The 16,627-nt window shown below is 42.6% G+C and overlaps 1 protein-coding gene across 1 annotated transcript; it reads left to right on the top strand.

Moving 5' to 3' along the window:
- LOC144501970 (uncharacterized) lies at positions 1-16,131 on the top strand. The gene is made up of 4 exons (XM_078225995.1): positions 1-133; positions 7,697-9,434; positions 15,313-15,429; positions 15,692-16,131. The coding sequence occupies exons 2-4, from the start codon at positions 7,982-7,984 to the stop codon at positions 15,733-15,735; spliced, it is 1,614 nt and encodes a 537-aa protein (XP_078082121.1). The 5' UTR covers positions 1-133; positions 7,697-7,981; the 3' UTR covers positions 15,736-16,131.
- Positions 16,132-16,627: the final 496 nt, after the last annotated feature.

Here is a 16,627-nt window from a genome sequence, read left to right as displayed (position 1 = left end):
CCCATCCCGGTGTTTGACAAAGGTTCCGCTGCTCTGGCTGGGTCCCGCGGGTGTCGAGGACAATTCGCTTCATTTGTCTTGACACAAACTCGCAGTTCAGCTTTCAAAACTAAATGAAGGAGGGAGAATAAAGGTATCCAGGTTTTAAACTGGCGATCGGGATTAGGGCGGGGGAGAGGACCTGAGTAAGATGCTCTGTCAGAGAGTCGGTACAGACTCGATGGGCCGAACGGCCTCCTTCTGCACTGCAGGGATTCTGTTCTATGATTCTTGCTGAATTGATCTGCTCCTCCTGACTTTCAAACTCCAATATAGAAATCCTCTGGACTGTAGGGATTCCAGTCTATGGGAAAACTTGTTGATCCAGTTGAAAGTCAAATTTGGTGCGATCAAGGGGAGTTTTAAGAGCGGCGTGGTTGGAGAGTAGTAATTACAGTGGAATAGCAATTGAAATATTTTAAAATGTAGCAGAAGTTTGTATAGGTTTTAGTTTCAGACGTAAGGTCAACAGTTGGCCAGGCTGGAGGCGCAATAAGAGAAGCACCATCAATTGAACCACAATTTAGAGAGGGTGTGAAGGCATTAAGATGCAGAAAAGATTGGAGAAATTCTGGGACTTAACGAAGAGAAAGTTGAGAGGTGATTTGATAGAGGTGTTACTTAGAAACTAGAAGCCGGAGTAGGCCATTCGGCCCTTGGAGCTGCTCCGCCATTCATTTTGATCATGGCTGATTATCAAATTCAACATCCTGATCCCCCCCCCCCCTTCTCCCCTTATCCCTTTAGCCCCAAGATCTGTATCTAATTTCTTCTTGAAATCACACAATGATTTGGCTCAAAATCTGTTCAAAATCATGAGGAGTCTGAACAGAGTAGATAGGGAGAAAACTGTTGCTGGAAAAGTCGAAAAGCAGTGGACACCAATTTGAGGTGATTGGCAAAATAACCAAGGGTCACATGAGAAAAATATTTTTGACGCAGTGAATGGTTTGGATGTGGAATGCAATGCATGGGAACGTGGTACAGGGGTAGATCCAATTGTGGTCAAAAGGGAACTGGATAATGATCTGAAGGAAAAACAATTACAAGATGACAGAGGAAAGACAGGCTGGGGACTAACTGAGTTGCTGTTGCAGAAAGAAGGCATGGACATAGAATTGTAGAAAAGCTATGGTGCAGAAAGAGGCCGTTCAGCCCATCGTGTCTGCGCGGCCCAAAATAGAGAAAAAAGGAACTAGCCACTCAGTTTCACCTAATTTTTCGGCACCTGGTCCGTAGCCTTGCAGGTTACAGCATTTAAGATGCAGATCCAGGTACCTCTTAAATGAGGACTATTTCAGCCTCAACCACCAACTAAGGCAGTGAATTCCAGATGCCACCACCCTCTGCATGAAAAAGCTTTTCCTATTGTCCCCTCTAATCTTTCTACCAATCACCTTAAATCTATGCCCCCTGGTAATTGAGCCCTCAGCTCAGGGAAACAAGTCTTTCCTGTCTACCCTGTCCAGGCCCCTCATAATTTTGTGCACCTCAGTCACCCTCTGTTCTAAGGAAGCCTATCCAATCTCTCCTCATTGCTGCAATTTCAAACCCTGCAACGTTCTTGTAAATCTCCTCTGCACTCTCTCTCTCAAGCAATTATGTCCTTCCTGTAATGGCGCCTTTGTGCGCTGTAACAATTCTATGACTCTATAAATTCTGTCCGTTTATTTGAGTAGTTCCCCAAACTCCTCCACAGTTATTGGTCTCGAGGATCATTTAAAAAAAAATGAAGGATGATGTATCATGGCCTAAATACGTTGTCCCAGTACCATGTGTTTAGATTCTTTTTCCTTTCCTGCTCACATTTGCAACATGTCCTTTAGGATTATTGACCAAAGGAAGTGGCTGAGCCGAAGGATTAGGAAATCTGAGGTTCCCAATCTCTGGACTACTGCAGCACCTTTATTGGAATAAAATGTCGCAAAGTGCTTTACTGGGGTATTATGAAACAAAATATGACACCGAGCCACACAAGGAGATATTATATTAGATGACCAAAGGCTTGGTCACAGATGGAAGTTTTAAGGAATGTCTTAAGGAGAAAAGTAAGATGGAGAGGTTTGTGAAAGGAATTCCAGAACTAAGGGCCTGGCAGCTTAATGGCATGACCACCAATGAAGGAGCATTCAAAATCAGGAACTTTCAAGAGAATAGAGTGAGTGCAGATACTCAGAGGGTTTGGGGGCTGGAGGAGATTAGAGAGGTAGGGAAGGAAGGGTAAGGCCATGGAGGGATTTGAAAAGAAGGATGAAAACATTAACATCAAGACATTGCTTGTTGTGAATGCCAGTGTAAGTCACTGAGCACAGGGGCGATAGATGAATAGGACTTGGTGCAAGTTAAGACACGAGCAGCAGCAGAGTTATGGTGACTTCAAGTTTACAGAGCGTTGGATATGTAAGAATGGCCAGGAATGCATTGGAATATTGAGCCTAGAGGTAATGAAGGCAGAAATAAAGGTGTCATCACCAGATATGGGGAAATGCGGTCAAGTCAGGTAATGTTATGGCAGTGGAAATTGGTGATGGCACAAATATGTGGTCGGAAGCTCATCTTGGGGTCAGCTATGATACCAGGGTTACAACTGATTTAGTCTAAAACTGTTGTGAGAGGAAATGGATGGAGTTGGTAGTTAGGCAATGGGAATTTGTAGCAGGGATCGAAAACAGTGACTTCAGTCACCCCAATATTTAATTGGAGGAAATTTCTGCTCACCCAGCACTGTATGTCAGTAAGCAGTCTGATAATGTAGCAACAGTGGAGGAGTCAAGAGAGGTAATGGTAAGGTAGAGCTGGGTGCCACCATTGTACACATGAAAGCTAACTCTGTGCCTTTGGATAATGGACAATAGGTAGATGACAAATAAGAAGGAGCCAAGAATCAACACCAGAGGTAACACTGTGGGAGCAGGAAAAGAATCCATTGCAAGCAGTAATCCGGCTACGATTAGATAGATAATAATAGAACCAAGTGAGAACAGTCCCAACCTGCTGGGTGACAGTGGAGAGTGGATGGTGTGGTTAACCAAAATGATTGCAGTCAGGTCAAGAAGAGATGAGGAGGAATAGTTTGCCTTTGCCACAGTCACATAGGATGTTGTGTGTGACTTCGATAAGAGTTTATTGTGGGACTGAGGTGAAGCAAAAATCTGATTGGAGGGATTCAAATGTGGAGTTCTGGGAAAGATAAGCATGGATTTGAGAGGCAAACTGTGTTCAAAGAATTTGGAGAGGAAATGGGAGGTTGGAGACAGCATGACGGTTTATAAGGATGGTGGGGTCAAGGGTAAGTTATTTTGAGGAGGGGTGATTGTAAGGTTTATGGTTTCGAGGTATAAATCCCTTCTAATTTAAACAAACTCTAAGATCTGTTTTTAAATTTCTAACCCTAGGGACCTCAGTTGTGCTTAACCTACAATATTTAAGGTATAAATAACTAGTATTTATGGATCCCGTAGAATTTATTAAACAAGATTTTGCATATACTTAACAAGCAGGGAAGACAACATGGAAATTTCTCATCTCTCAAGATCCCAATTTCTCATCTCTCAAGATCCCAGGAAAGCTCGGTGTTGTCAGCACAGACAATGTCCCTCTTCTTTGTCTTTGTCTTTGAAGTGATGTTGAACTGTGTCCAGAAGAGTAAACCCAGAATGACATCTTATGTTAAACATAAACCATTGGCCAAACCCAGAAGCCATGGTAACTGTGCCAACAAGAATTACAGTTTCTCAACTTTTATTCCCCAGTCTCCCACTCCTGCTTCCTTTATTGGAGATGGTCCAAGTTCACTCCTCCTATTGGCTGTAGAACACAATTCATCTCATGTCACCCCGTCTTTGTAACAACCCCAGTTTTATAGGTCGTAAACTCCAGAAGTTTACATTCCGTCACAAACAAATGTGCATCTCCTTCCAGACACAGCGAAGCCATTAACAGTCATGTTCCCTTAATATTTCTTAACCTAAGCCTCACACTAAAGCTATTAAAATCAACAGTTAATTTAATTTGATTTATTGTCACATGTACTGCTGTACAGTGAAAAGTATTGTTTCTTGCGCGCTATACAGACAAAGCATACCGTTCATAGAGAAGAAAAGGAGAGGGTGCAGAATGTAGTGTTACAGTCATAGCTAGGATGTGGAGAAAGATCAGCTTAATGTAAGGTCGGTCCATTCAAAAGTCTGATGGCAGCAGGGAAGAAGCTGTTCTTGAGTCAGTTGCTACGTGACCTTAGACTTCTGTATCTTTTTCCCGACGGAAGAAGTTGGAAGAGAGTATGTCTGGGGTGCGTGGGTTATCATAATATCAGAGAATAAAAGTTTCCTCTCTGGTTTAGATCCATTAAACCATGCATGCTTTGTTTAACATAAGATGTCATTCTAAGTTCACACTGTTTTAGTCATTCTTTCAAACAAACACCTCATCATAGTTTGGCCAATAAGACATCAACTCAAATGAGCTCCATCATAAAACAATAAAAACAAGTATGTTTCTCCACAAAAATCTGCTTTTCCTTTCCCCAACCATCTTGCCTGTTAATTGCCCAATAACAAGTCAGAACTGAACCACTTAATTTTAAAGTGTGTTTACAGAATAAAATCCATAGAAACTGCAGATTATAAAAATTAGTAGAATTCTTACATGATGACAGCAGGTTTAAAGGCGAAAGGGGCCACACCCCAAGAGAGAGAATCATTAATAAGTTTGGCTAGCTTGGGGACCAGGTGGGGATGTTAGGCGGGCAGCAGTTAAGTGGAAATAGGGTTGAGGGTAGAAAGGTAAGAAAAGTCCTATCAAATGTGCTCCTTCCACCAGCCAGGGGTCGTTGGCCAGTTGTGAACTCTACCCAAGTTCTTCAACCACCTCAGTCAGCCCTTGATTCAGAAATTGTTTAATTTATTTCCTAGTTTGCTATCCATCTTCTCCCATGCTGGGTGATTAACAGTAATGAACTTTGATTTGAGCTCGCTACTGCTGATAACCTTGGCTGAAGAATGGAAAGGGATCTTAAATTATTTGAGAAGCCTAACATTGGTTTAAAACTAAAACTGCTGATTACAAAATCACAAGCTGCCAGATAGTTGCCATTTTTGCCCAGGATCATAAGAACATAACTCCACAAAATTATTCCATTTTGATAGAAATTATTTAAATTGCCTTCTTCTATGAACCTACTTCACAAATCTATTAACCTTTGTGTAAATCAAATTACATCCAATTTCCATGCTTACTATTGATTTACTAATTCTTATCTGTGTTTCTCACCTCCCCGAAATGCTCCGTTGAGAATTTGAATTGTTTGCTGTACTGAAAATCATGCTCAGGTATATCGTTGTCCCTTGCTCCTTTTAATAATCAACCAGTAATCCACACTGAACAGCAAACATCTACCTGACTTGACTGCACAAAAGATACAAATGCTTTGCAATCAGATTGGATTGGTCCTTATTCTTTGCTTCCTATTTTGGCATTGCATAAAGGAAACAAAATCTTGCATTCATCTGTATATAGCACCGTGCCCTACTCCAGGACATCCCAAAGTGCTTTACAGCCAATTAACTACTTCTGAAATGTAGTCACTATTGTAAATGAGAAATTGGGGTGGGATTTTCCAACCGTACTCGCCCCAAAACTGGAAAATCCCACCCGAGGTCAACGGATCTTTGCATGGTCCACACCCCACCCCACCCCACACTCGCTACGATTCCCATGGCCGGACGGGACGGGAAAAGTCCCCTGGTATCCAATCTGTGAACAATTCCTCAGAGAGCAATGCGATAATAACTAGCTAATCTATTTTTGTGATGTTGATTGAGAAATAAATATTGGCTGAGGCACGGGATAACTCCACTGTTCTTCTTCAAAATCATACCATGGGATTTTGTGCGCCCTGCTGGGTGTTGGTTAAACATCTCATCTGGAAGACAGCCCCTCTGACAGTGTAGCACTTCCTAAGTATAGTGCTGGAGTGTCAGCCTAGATTTTTGTGCTTGAAGCGGGACTTGACCCACAGCCTTCAGAACAAGAGACCAGAATGCAACAACCGATGTTACTCATAAGCTGCATGTGCATGCCTAGGCAGCAACCTGTAAGGTACTGTGCAGGCCACTCGCAAATTGTCCCTTTCAAGATACTGTGCTTGCAAGAACATGCAAAAAAATTCAAATGAGCCCAGCTGTGCTCATTACAAAACAAAACAGGAACTATTGCTACAATACTGTATGGCTGACAGCACTGAAGACATTGCTTTCAATATCTTTTTTATTCTGTCTCTCCACTCTTGTGGCTTTTGAAGGCTAAAATCAAATAGTATGCTTCAAAAAATGGCTTGTAAGTTGCAAAGGCTTACTCAAAATATCAAACCCAGGCTTTTGGCAAATTTAAATTCATGGTCTGGACTAGCCAATATTATGTTTGCAAATAGGGAACAAAAACTGCTCTACATGTTGCCGTCATCCAGAAACACAACATCAGTTTCCATGTGTCGGCTGACAACATCCAGCTTGACCTCACCACGCCCTCTCTCAGCTTCCTCCTGTGTCTGTGCATTGTCAGTCTGCTTATTCAACATGCATTGGATGAGCATAAATTTCCTTCAGTTAAATATTGTGATGACTGAAGCTTTGCTCCTCAGCAACAACACTGTTCCCTCGCCACCAATCCCAACCCTCTCCCTGGCAACGGTGTAGGGCTGAGTCAGACTGCTTGCAACCCAAGAAGAGCTCTCGACCGCAGATCCCTACCTTCGCTAAGACCACCTATTTCCACTTCTGTAAGATCAGCCATCTCTATCCTTGCCTCACCTCTCCTGGTGAAACCCTCAATCATGCCTCTGTTATGTCTAGACTTGACTATTCTTCCAGAGTCCAGGCTGACCTCTCTCATTCCATCCATAAACTTGAGGCCATGTAAAACTTGCACCAGATTGCTAACCCATTGTCCTTCTACTTACCAGTCCACAGTGGCTCCTGGTTAAACACCTTGGGTGAGATTTTCCGGCCATGCTCACCCCAAAACCAGAAAATTCCAACCGAAGTCAACAGACCTTAGCATCGTCCGCTGCCCCCACCTGCTACAATTCCTGTGGTGGGTGGGACGGGAAAATTCCGGTCCTTAATTTTAAAATCCTCATCTTTGTTTTCAAATCTTTCCATGGCCTTGCATGTCCCAATCTCTGTAATCTCCTCCAACCCCACAATATTCCGAAATCTCTGTGATCCTCTGTTTCAGGCCTCTCGGGCACCCCCGATTTGAACCTGCCTGGCCTATTTCACCAAGCATTTGACCGTGTGCCCTAATAGCTCCCTATGTGGCTTGGTGTCATATTTGGTTCTATAATGCCTCTGTGAAGTGCCTTGGGCCATTTTATCATGTTGAAGACACCATATAAATATAAGTTTTTGAAAGGGTGATCTCACAGATCTATGCGGGACATGATCCTTGTTTGGAAACCTCTTCCAGAAACTGGCAGTGTTCTGATTCTCCTGTTTGTACAAGAGATCTGAGTCATGGTATGTAAAACGAAAGTGCAACAGTAGGATAAGAATGATGTGTGACTTTGAACTGTAACCTGGTTATCATGACATACCATTAAGTCATTATCTTAAACTTGATATACCTTTCTGTTTTAATGGAAACATTTCATCTTCAGGGGAGGAACTGATCCTGAAGCAGTCATACTGAGATGAAGAAATATTAGATGAACAGGTCATTTGTTAAACTTGAAGAATGCTAATGAAAACGCAGAGGGAAAAGGCAGACTCAGCTTTTGCAGCAATAATATTGAAACCTCCACCATTGATTTGAGGAAACCCTGGTCTTTAAACATGACTTTGTTGCAAATGTCAAAAATGCCAACAGCTTCAACTAATCATTCCAGTTTGTGTACTCCACATTTTTGATTTAAGACTATTCTGTCCTTCTTGCCAATTTACACATGGAAAATACTTCACCAGGAACGCAAGTGTGTCCATTTTGTGGTAAAGCCTTTAAGCGACTAAAAGCACATCTTCCTCACTGTAAGGTGGCCAGAAGTGTGAACGGTAAATCTAAAGAGACAGACACACAGCCAGAATTAAATTGCAAATCAGTGAGATCTCCAGCGTCACCCAGCAAAAAGATGAGAGTTTCAGCAAATTCAGCAAAGCCTTTCACACAGAAAGAACAAGCAGCATCAACAAAAAAGCCGAATAATTCAACAGGTTTGGGAAGTGAACAAACCGTTTGGAGTAAGGGTTTTAATGAATCGCAGTCCGGTCAAGGAGATTTGACGGACAAGAGAGAGCAGGTTAAGAAAAAAGGCCAACAGTCTGTTAGTAGGGCAACCAAAGGGGGACCTAAAGAGGGAAAAAAGGAAATGGTCATAAAAACAAAGTCAAGTGAACATTTTTTAGAAAAAGACCGAGATAAAGTAGATCTGAAGTTAAAAAGTGTGACCAGGGCAGAAGTGAAGAGTACTCAAAAAATTGAAAGTAATAATTCTATAAAGAAAGAACAAGAAAAGTGTGCGGCCAGTTCATCGTGGCTCCCACTGAATGAAAAACAACATGTTGACTTGATCTCAAAAAATATATTTTCTCCAAACGTCAAGTTAATTCTTAATTCGGAAGACATTCAGACTGGACCAGAATTTGAGAAAGGGACAGCTGTGTTGGATCTGCAAACCCATGTTGTCGTACCGCAGTCACCTTGTGCTGTCAAAATAAATTCACTTCACTTCATAAGACAAGAGAACGTGATTCCTCTGCTTGACAGAAGATGGCAAACTGACCAGAATGAAGTCACAGGAGGAATGATCCTTAATGAACTAATATCTGAACAAAGTCCAGTAACCAACATCAAAACTAGTGTGTGGGATCACATTAAAGATAATTTTTGTAGAACAACTACCAGTGCAAAGCAGGATTATATTTCGAAAGTGAATATAAGTGTGAAGGAAGATGATTACGGAGCTGATGTTTTAGAGAATAGTCGTCATAATTCATTCATTAAGAATCACATTTGCAGCAAAGTTATGGCTCCCGCGCATGAGAAGGACTTAAATAAATATGAAGGAAATTCACATACTGGTAATGTGGCAGTGAAGAAAATGGAATGTGACTGGAGTACAAATGGTGCCGTCCAGTCTGAATATTTGCATCTATCACAGAAAGAAAATGGCTGGGACAATTACATGTTTGTATCAATGAGCTCCAGAAAAGCCGTGCGTTTGGATGGAAGGATTAAAGAACTTCACCCGAGCCTTTGCTCAAAAACTGAGATCGGAATGGAGTGGTTTCCTGAACTGTATCCAGGGTATCATGGCATTGGACTAAGTATGCTGCCTCAGCAAACTAAACAGTTGGAAACACCCATAAGACTATCTGCCTCTGGGTGTGAAAATACAAAAGGTACACTTGGCTGTATGTTTTGAAAGTTTCAGTATGGTTCCGCCATATTTGTGTATTTTCTGATGATTGACCTGTTGTAATATGACTTAATTGCACATTTAAAATCATATTTGCTTTGGGGGAAAATGCAGTTTTCAAATAATCTAAATCCAAAATTATCTAATTTTATATTTTGTCGCAGTATCTTGTAATTTGTCTCTCTTTAGCCTTTGTTTTACTGACCAATGTCTGTGTTTCCTTACTGTGGAAGCTCAGGTGGCCAAATATATACATGAAAGATGTAATCTGTCTAACCTGACAGTGGCTCATCCAACCAATGTCATAGAACAAGTGCTCATTGCGTAAGTAATTGTGCCATGTTGGATTGGTTTATTCTGGACCACCGACTGCAAGCACATGCTATTCTTCTTTTCCCCATTAAGGGAATACTTCCTACAATCCACAGAAGTCAACTTTCCAAACTCCTTCGCAAGGTTAGTCAGGTCTCTTAGAAATGAAAACTGTATTAGATCAGTTTTTGTGTTGAGTAACCACTTTTTACACATTTTACTTAAGTTGTGCAATCATAAAGTCAGAAGTGGGGATGTTTGCTGATGACTGCACAATGTTCAGCACCGTCTGCGACTCCTCAAATACTGAAGCAGAATATGTCCAAATGCTTGCTGGACCTGGACAATATCCAGGCTTGGGCTGACAAGTGGCAAATAACATTCGCGCCACACAAGGGCCAGGCATTGACCATTAAGTTTTTCAGTTTATTTATTTGTGTCACAAGTAGGCTTACATTAACACTGCAATGAAGTTACTGTGAAAATCCCTTAGTCACCACACTTCGGCACCTGTTCGGGTACACTCAGGGAGAATTTAGCATGGCCAATGCATCTAACCAGCACGTCTTTCAGACTGTGGGAGGAAACCGGAGCACCCGGAGGAAACCCACGCAGACACAGGGAGAACGTGCAGACTCTGCACAGGCAATGACCCAAGCCGGGAATTGAACACAGGTCCCTTGCTCTGTGAGGCAACAGTGCTAACCACTGTGCCACCGTGCCGCCCCTCTCCAACAACAGAGAATCTAACCATCGTACCTTGACATTCACTGGCATTACCATCACTGAATCCCCCACCATCAACATCCTGGGGGGGGTTTACCATTGGCCAGAAACTGAAATGGACCAGCCGTGTAAACACTGTGGCTACCAGAGCAGGTCAAGGCTAGGTGAGTAACTCACCTCCTGACTCCTCAAAGTTTGTCCACAAGATGCAAATCAGGAGTGTAATGGAATACGCTCCACTTGCCTGGATGAATGCAGCTCCAACAACACTGAAGAAGCTTGACACCATCCAGGACAAAGCAGCCCACTTGATTGCAACCCCGTCCACAAACATTCAATCCCTCCACCACTGATGAACAATGGCAGCCATGTGTACCATGTATAAGATGCACTGCAGGAACTTACCAAAGTTCCTTAGGCAGCACCTTCCAAACGCATGACCACTGCCACCTAGAAGGACAAAAACAGCAGATACCTGGGAACACCACCACCTGGAGATTCCCCTACAAGTCACTCACCATCCTGACTTGGAAATATATCGCTGTTCTTTCACTGTCGCTGGGTCAAAATCCTGGAACTCCCTCCCTGACTGCAATGTGGGTGTACCTACACTTCAGGGACTGCAGCGGTTCGGGAAGGCAGCTCACCACCACTTTCCCAAGAGTGACTAGGGATGGGCAATAAATGCTGGTCTAGCCAGCAATCCCCACATTCCATAACTGAATTTAAAAAATGGTACTGAAATCTGTTCCATGAAATGTTGATGCACACTTCTAAGTTGCCAGTGCACCAGCTAAGAATTATGGACATTATTTTTGAGATACATGGTGAGATGGTAATGTCACTGAACTAATAATCCAGATAAATGGCAGCTGGTGGAATTTAAATTCAGTTTATGAATTCTGGAATATAAAGCTAGTGTCAGTTTTGGTGCCCATGAAACTATCATCAATTGTCGTAAAGACCCATCTGGTTCACTAATACCCTTTAGGGAAGGAAATCTGCCATCCATATCTGGTCTGCAGCTGTGTCCAGGCCCACGGCAATGTGGATAACTCTTAACAATCCCCTGAAATGGCCTAGCAAGCTACCCAATGCAAGAGCAATGAGGGATGAGCAAAAAGCGCTGACCTTGCCAGTGACACCGACATCCTATGAAAGAATAAATGTAAAAAATATTGTGTGTACTCATGGAAAAGTCAAAATGTTTAGACCAAACTTTTAGGCAAAAGGGGGCCAACTTATACATGAGTAATATTTTCGAGGGGTTGAAATCCATGCATGTTGAAGAGATAATTGTTATCTTAAAACATAAAAAAGTATTCATCAATTATGCAATGTAGATGGCACAGTGGTTAGCATTGCTGCCTCACAGCGCCAGGGACCCGGCTTCAATTCCTGCCTTGGGGGACTGTCTGTGAGTAGTTGGCACGTTCTCCCCGTGGGTTTCCTCCGGGTGTTCCGGTGTCCTCCCACAGTCCAAAGATGTGCGGATTTCGGTTGATTGGCCATGCTAAATTGTCCCTTAGTGTCAGGTGGATTAGTAGGATAAATACATGGGGTTATGGGGATAGAGCCTGGGTGGGATTGTTGTTGGTGCAAGCTGGATGGGCCGAATGGCCTCCTTCTGCACTAAAGGGATCTATGATCTACGTAGGCTAAACAGCTGTAGCCGTAGCCTAGATTTCTTCTTGGCTACAGTGAGGTCAAAACCACACTCAATGCCATATTTCACATTAAAATTGCAAATAAAAATTTATCTCACACTTTAATTTACGGTAATTGTTGTGCTATCCTCTCCCACTACCTAACGTCATGGCGAGAGTTGCCAGTTTGTAGACTGTTCCTGTCAACCGCACCCCCAAAAAGTAGCCAAATGGCATTTTTTTCTCCTGCTTTCAAACAGTTTAATAAGATGTAATGTTAATCATGATAGCAGAGGATGATGTGAAAAATCATTTTTTGAATGTTGGCACAGTGATTAGCACTGCTGCTTTACAGCGCCAGGCATCCGAGTTTGATCCCGGCCTCAGATGACAGTGCGGAGTTTGCACCTTCTCCCCATGTCTGCATGGATTTCCTCCATGTGCTGCTCCGCTTTCCACCCACAGTCCAAAGATGTGCAGGTCAGATGAATTGGCCAGGCTAAGTTGCCCGTTAGTGTGTAAAAATATGCAAGTTAGGTGGATTAGTCACGGTAAGTGCGTGGGGTTATGGCGATAGGGCGGCGGGGGGCCGGGGGTGGGGGGCCTGGGTAAGATGCTCTTTTGGAGAGTCAGTGCAGACTCGATGGGCCAAGTGGCCTCCTTCTGCCCTTTTGTAAGACTGCCCCCTTGGTACTGCGCAACTATTTCACCAAGAGGGAAAAAATAGTTCCGTTAGAACAAAAGAAATAATGCCACTGACATCTCTCATACGCTTGTCCAGATCCCCCTTAAATGCATCCATATGATTTGCTTCATCCACATCCTGTAGTGTCTACCCTCTCCGTGTTCCTTTGAAGCAGTTTTGATGACATGCATACCTTTCCACTGGTAAAATTAAAACAAAATCACATTAACTTTGTATGTATGCAGTGAGTTGGTAAATTTTTCTGCAAGCACTTTACCAAGAGTGGTCATTCTCCAAGTAGATTCTATGAAAGCTGGATGAATTGTGGCTGGTACAGAACCATGATGCATTGTGGGTGTCAGTGGCATTGTTTCTTTTGTTCTAACGGAAAAATTAGGGCGTTTTGGCCTAAACTTGGGTGTCGACTTTTACGAGATCGACCATTACTCGAGTGTATAAAATAACTTGCATCTTTAAAGAAGTAATATTTGCAATTCTTGAACACTGACAAACGCACTTAAACCAACAAAAAAATGTTGTAACTGTAAATATCACATCAGATTAATTGTTATAAATTGTTTTTTCAGTGAACTTTGAAACTTGATCCAGTGTCCCATCCGTTAATGATGCTATATGTGTCTGCTGACTTGAAGTCTGCGATTTGTAGTGGAAAATTATGTCTGCATTGGCCTATTTCTGCGGCATATCTTATGGTAATCCATTTAACCCATCCAGTCCACATTGCTGTTTATACTCCACTTGAGCCTCCCCCCATCTTTCCTCATCTAAACCTGTCACCACAACCTTCTCTCTCATACGTTTGTCCAGATCCCCCTTAAATACATCCATATGATTTGCTTCATCCACATCCTGTAGTGTCTACCCTTTCCGTGTTCCTTTGAAGCAGTTTTGATGACATGCATACCTTTCCACTGGTAAACTTAAAACAAAATCACATTAACTTTGTATGTATGCAGTGAGTTGGTAAATTTTTCTGCAAGCACTTTACCAAGAGTGGTCATTCTCCAAGTAGATTCTATGAAAGCTGGATGAATTGTGGCTGGTACAGAACCATGATGCAGTGTGGGTGTCAGTGGCATTCTTTCTTTTGTACTAACGTAGCCATTTTTTCCCCCGCTTGGTGTAATAGGTCGCGCAGTACCAAGGGGGCAGTCTTACAAGAGGGCAGAAATTGAAACGCTGGACTGCAGATCTGCAGCTTTGATTTTTATTAGCCCTAACTTCAGAAAATCTTAGAAATCATAGAAACCATACAGTGCAGGAGGACGCAATTTGGCCCATCAAGTCTGCACCGACCACAATCCCACCTAGGCCTTACCCATCTAACCCCACATATTTACCCCGCTAATCCCTCTAACCTATGCATCCCGAGACAATAATGGGCAATTTAGCATGGCCAATGCACCTAACCTGCATATCTTTAGACTCCGGAACACCCGGAAGAAACAAACGCAGACACGGGGAGAATGTGCAAATTCCACACAGACAGTGACCCAAGCTGGGAATTGAACCCAGGTCCCTGGAGCCGTGAGGCAGCAGTGCTAACCACTGTGCCACTGATCACAGCCTCATGCAAACGAGTCTTGCCTTGATATAAAATGCTGATGAATGAATAATTTATATTGTGCCTTTCATGACCTCAGGTTGTTCCCAAATGCTTTACAGAGAATCAAATACTTTTTGAAGTGTAGTCACAGTTGTAATGTAGAAAACACATTTGAATGCGGAAATCTCCCACAAATGGTAGTGAGGTAATGGCCAGATGATCTCTCTTGATAATGTCAGTGGGGGGATAAATGTTAAACTGGACATCAGCGGGGAACTCCCCGCCTTTCTGATAGTGCCATGGGACTGTTTACATTGATATGAAAGGCCCTGGATTAATGGCTCAGATCTTCCAGTCCCAATAGTGGCGATGCTGACAGGAGGCGCAGGGAAACGGTGGGACGAGCCTGAATGAAGGATCATTTAAAATGACATTGAAACACTGAACTGAAGACAGACCTCAAGGGGCAGGCCTTCAGTTCATGGTGACAGAGGGGAAATGGCTTGGATGCAACTGCACTTCACCCCTAGGCCTCCCAACCCACCTCAACACGGGTCCACCCTGGGCCCGACCCAGAAAGGTAAAAGCAGAATTTAGAATGCAGTGACCAGCGTAAGCCACAGCTTTGCTGCTGACAGGAAGATCCAGACCATCATGTCTCATAGGAAAGACAGCACCACAAACAGTGCAGCACTTCCTCAGTCTGTGGATTAGAACTTAAACTCACAACCTTCTGACTTGGGGGAGTTGTTGGGGGGGTGGGGAGGGGGGGGGGGGCGGTGGCAGAAATGCTACCATTGAGCTGGTAACAACCTGTCTTCATAGCTGGCAAATTCTTCTTGGGGCAGGGGGAAATATAAGAAATAAGAGAAACAAATTTGTGAGCAACACTGGAGAGAATTATTTTGAAACTTGTTTCCTGCAGGTTATCGGAAGTGTTACAAAACAGACATGAATGCAAGAGGAGGAGGAGGAGGAGGAGGACGTGTCATCACTTTGATTTTGGGATGTGCAGCCTTTGGCTACTTCTGGAATTATATTCGTGAGTATATCTGTGCCTTTTGACAGTCCAATGGGAACGCAGAAAAAGTATTTTTAATGTTAAACCTTCATACCGGAATTTGATTTACTGATTTTCTATTGTTAATTATTTTACTGTGTGAATTACCATCCACTTTCTATCCTCCCAACCCCTGATAAAAATCCAAAGCGCAATTCCTATGCATTATCAAGTAGACCTAGTAAAGAAGGTTCTTGCCAAAAGCCATTAATGATTTAACAAGTATTAAAACCTTTCTTTGCAGAACACGATTGCTGGAGAAAGAAACCACTGAAAATCAGAGACTGACGTGTTTTTCTGATTCACTCCACTCATAAATCAAAAGTGATAGAGACATTACCTGAAGAAAAAAAATCAAACATTTTATAGTGAGTTTTAGTTATTGTCCCATGCACTGTGTAGGAGAGGGCAAGGATATGATGAGTTGCTTCACTGTGAGGACAATTTTAAAATTACAAATGTAATAAGGATATTATTTTTAGGCTGTCAGTATTTTTGAATGAATATTTATGTAAGGTGATTTGAAAATGTACTTACCTGACTGCTACAGATAAGAGCAGAATTTTTAAAATAAATGTGGATTTTATAAATATATTTAAAAAACTGACCTATGAGTATTATTTTAAGTTTAAGTTTATTTATTAGTGTCATAAGTAAGCTTACATTAACACTGCAATGAAGTTACTGTGAAAATCCCTTAGTCGCCACACTCTAGTGCCTGTTCGGGTACACTGAGGGAGAATTTATCATGACCAATTCACCTAACTTGCGCATCTTTGTACTGTGGGGGGGAAACCGGGGCACCCGGAGGAAACCCACGCAGACACGGGGAGAACACGCAGACTCCACACAGACAGTGACCCAAACCACGAATCGAACCTGGGTCCCTGGCCCTGTGAGGCAGCAGTGCTAACCACTTTGCTACTGTGTCGCCCTAATATATAAAAAAATGATCTGTGAGTATTACTTAAATGACAGTAAGCAAAATCTACTTGCCTCTAAGATTTTTATTATTCTACCACCCTTTACAATCTTGCTCCAGGTGTCCTGGTCACTAATCTAGAAAAATTCAGTGTCATGTAGGCAATGTCATTACTTTGAGAGCATAGAGCATTCTGTTTAAAATTCACTGGAATGCACCAGGGAGTTGGTTACATTCTGAAACGTCAAGGAAAATTGT

This window comes from Mustelus asterias, chromosome 12 (assembly GCF_964213995.1).
Source record: "Mustelus asterias chromosome 12, sMusAst1.hap1.1, whole genome shotgun sequence".
Classification (NCBI taxonomy): domain Eukaryota; kingdom Metazoa; phylum Chordata; class Chondrichthyes; order Carcharhiniformes; family Triakidae; genus Mustelus; species Mustelus asterias.
This window is presented reverse-complemented; position numbering and strand designations above follow the sequence as displayed.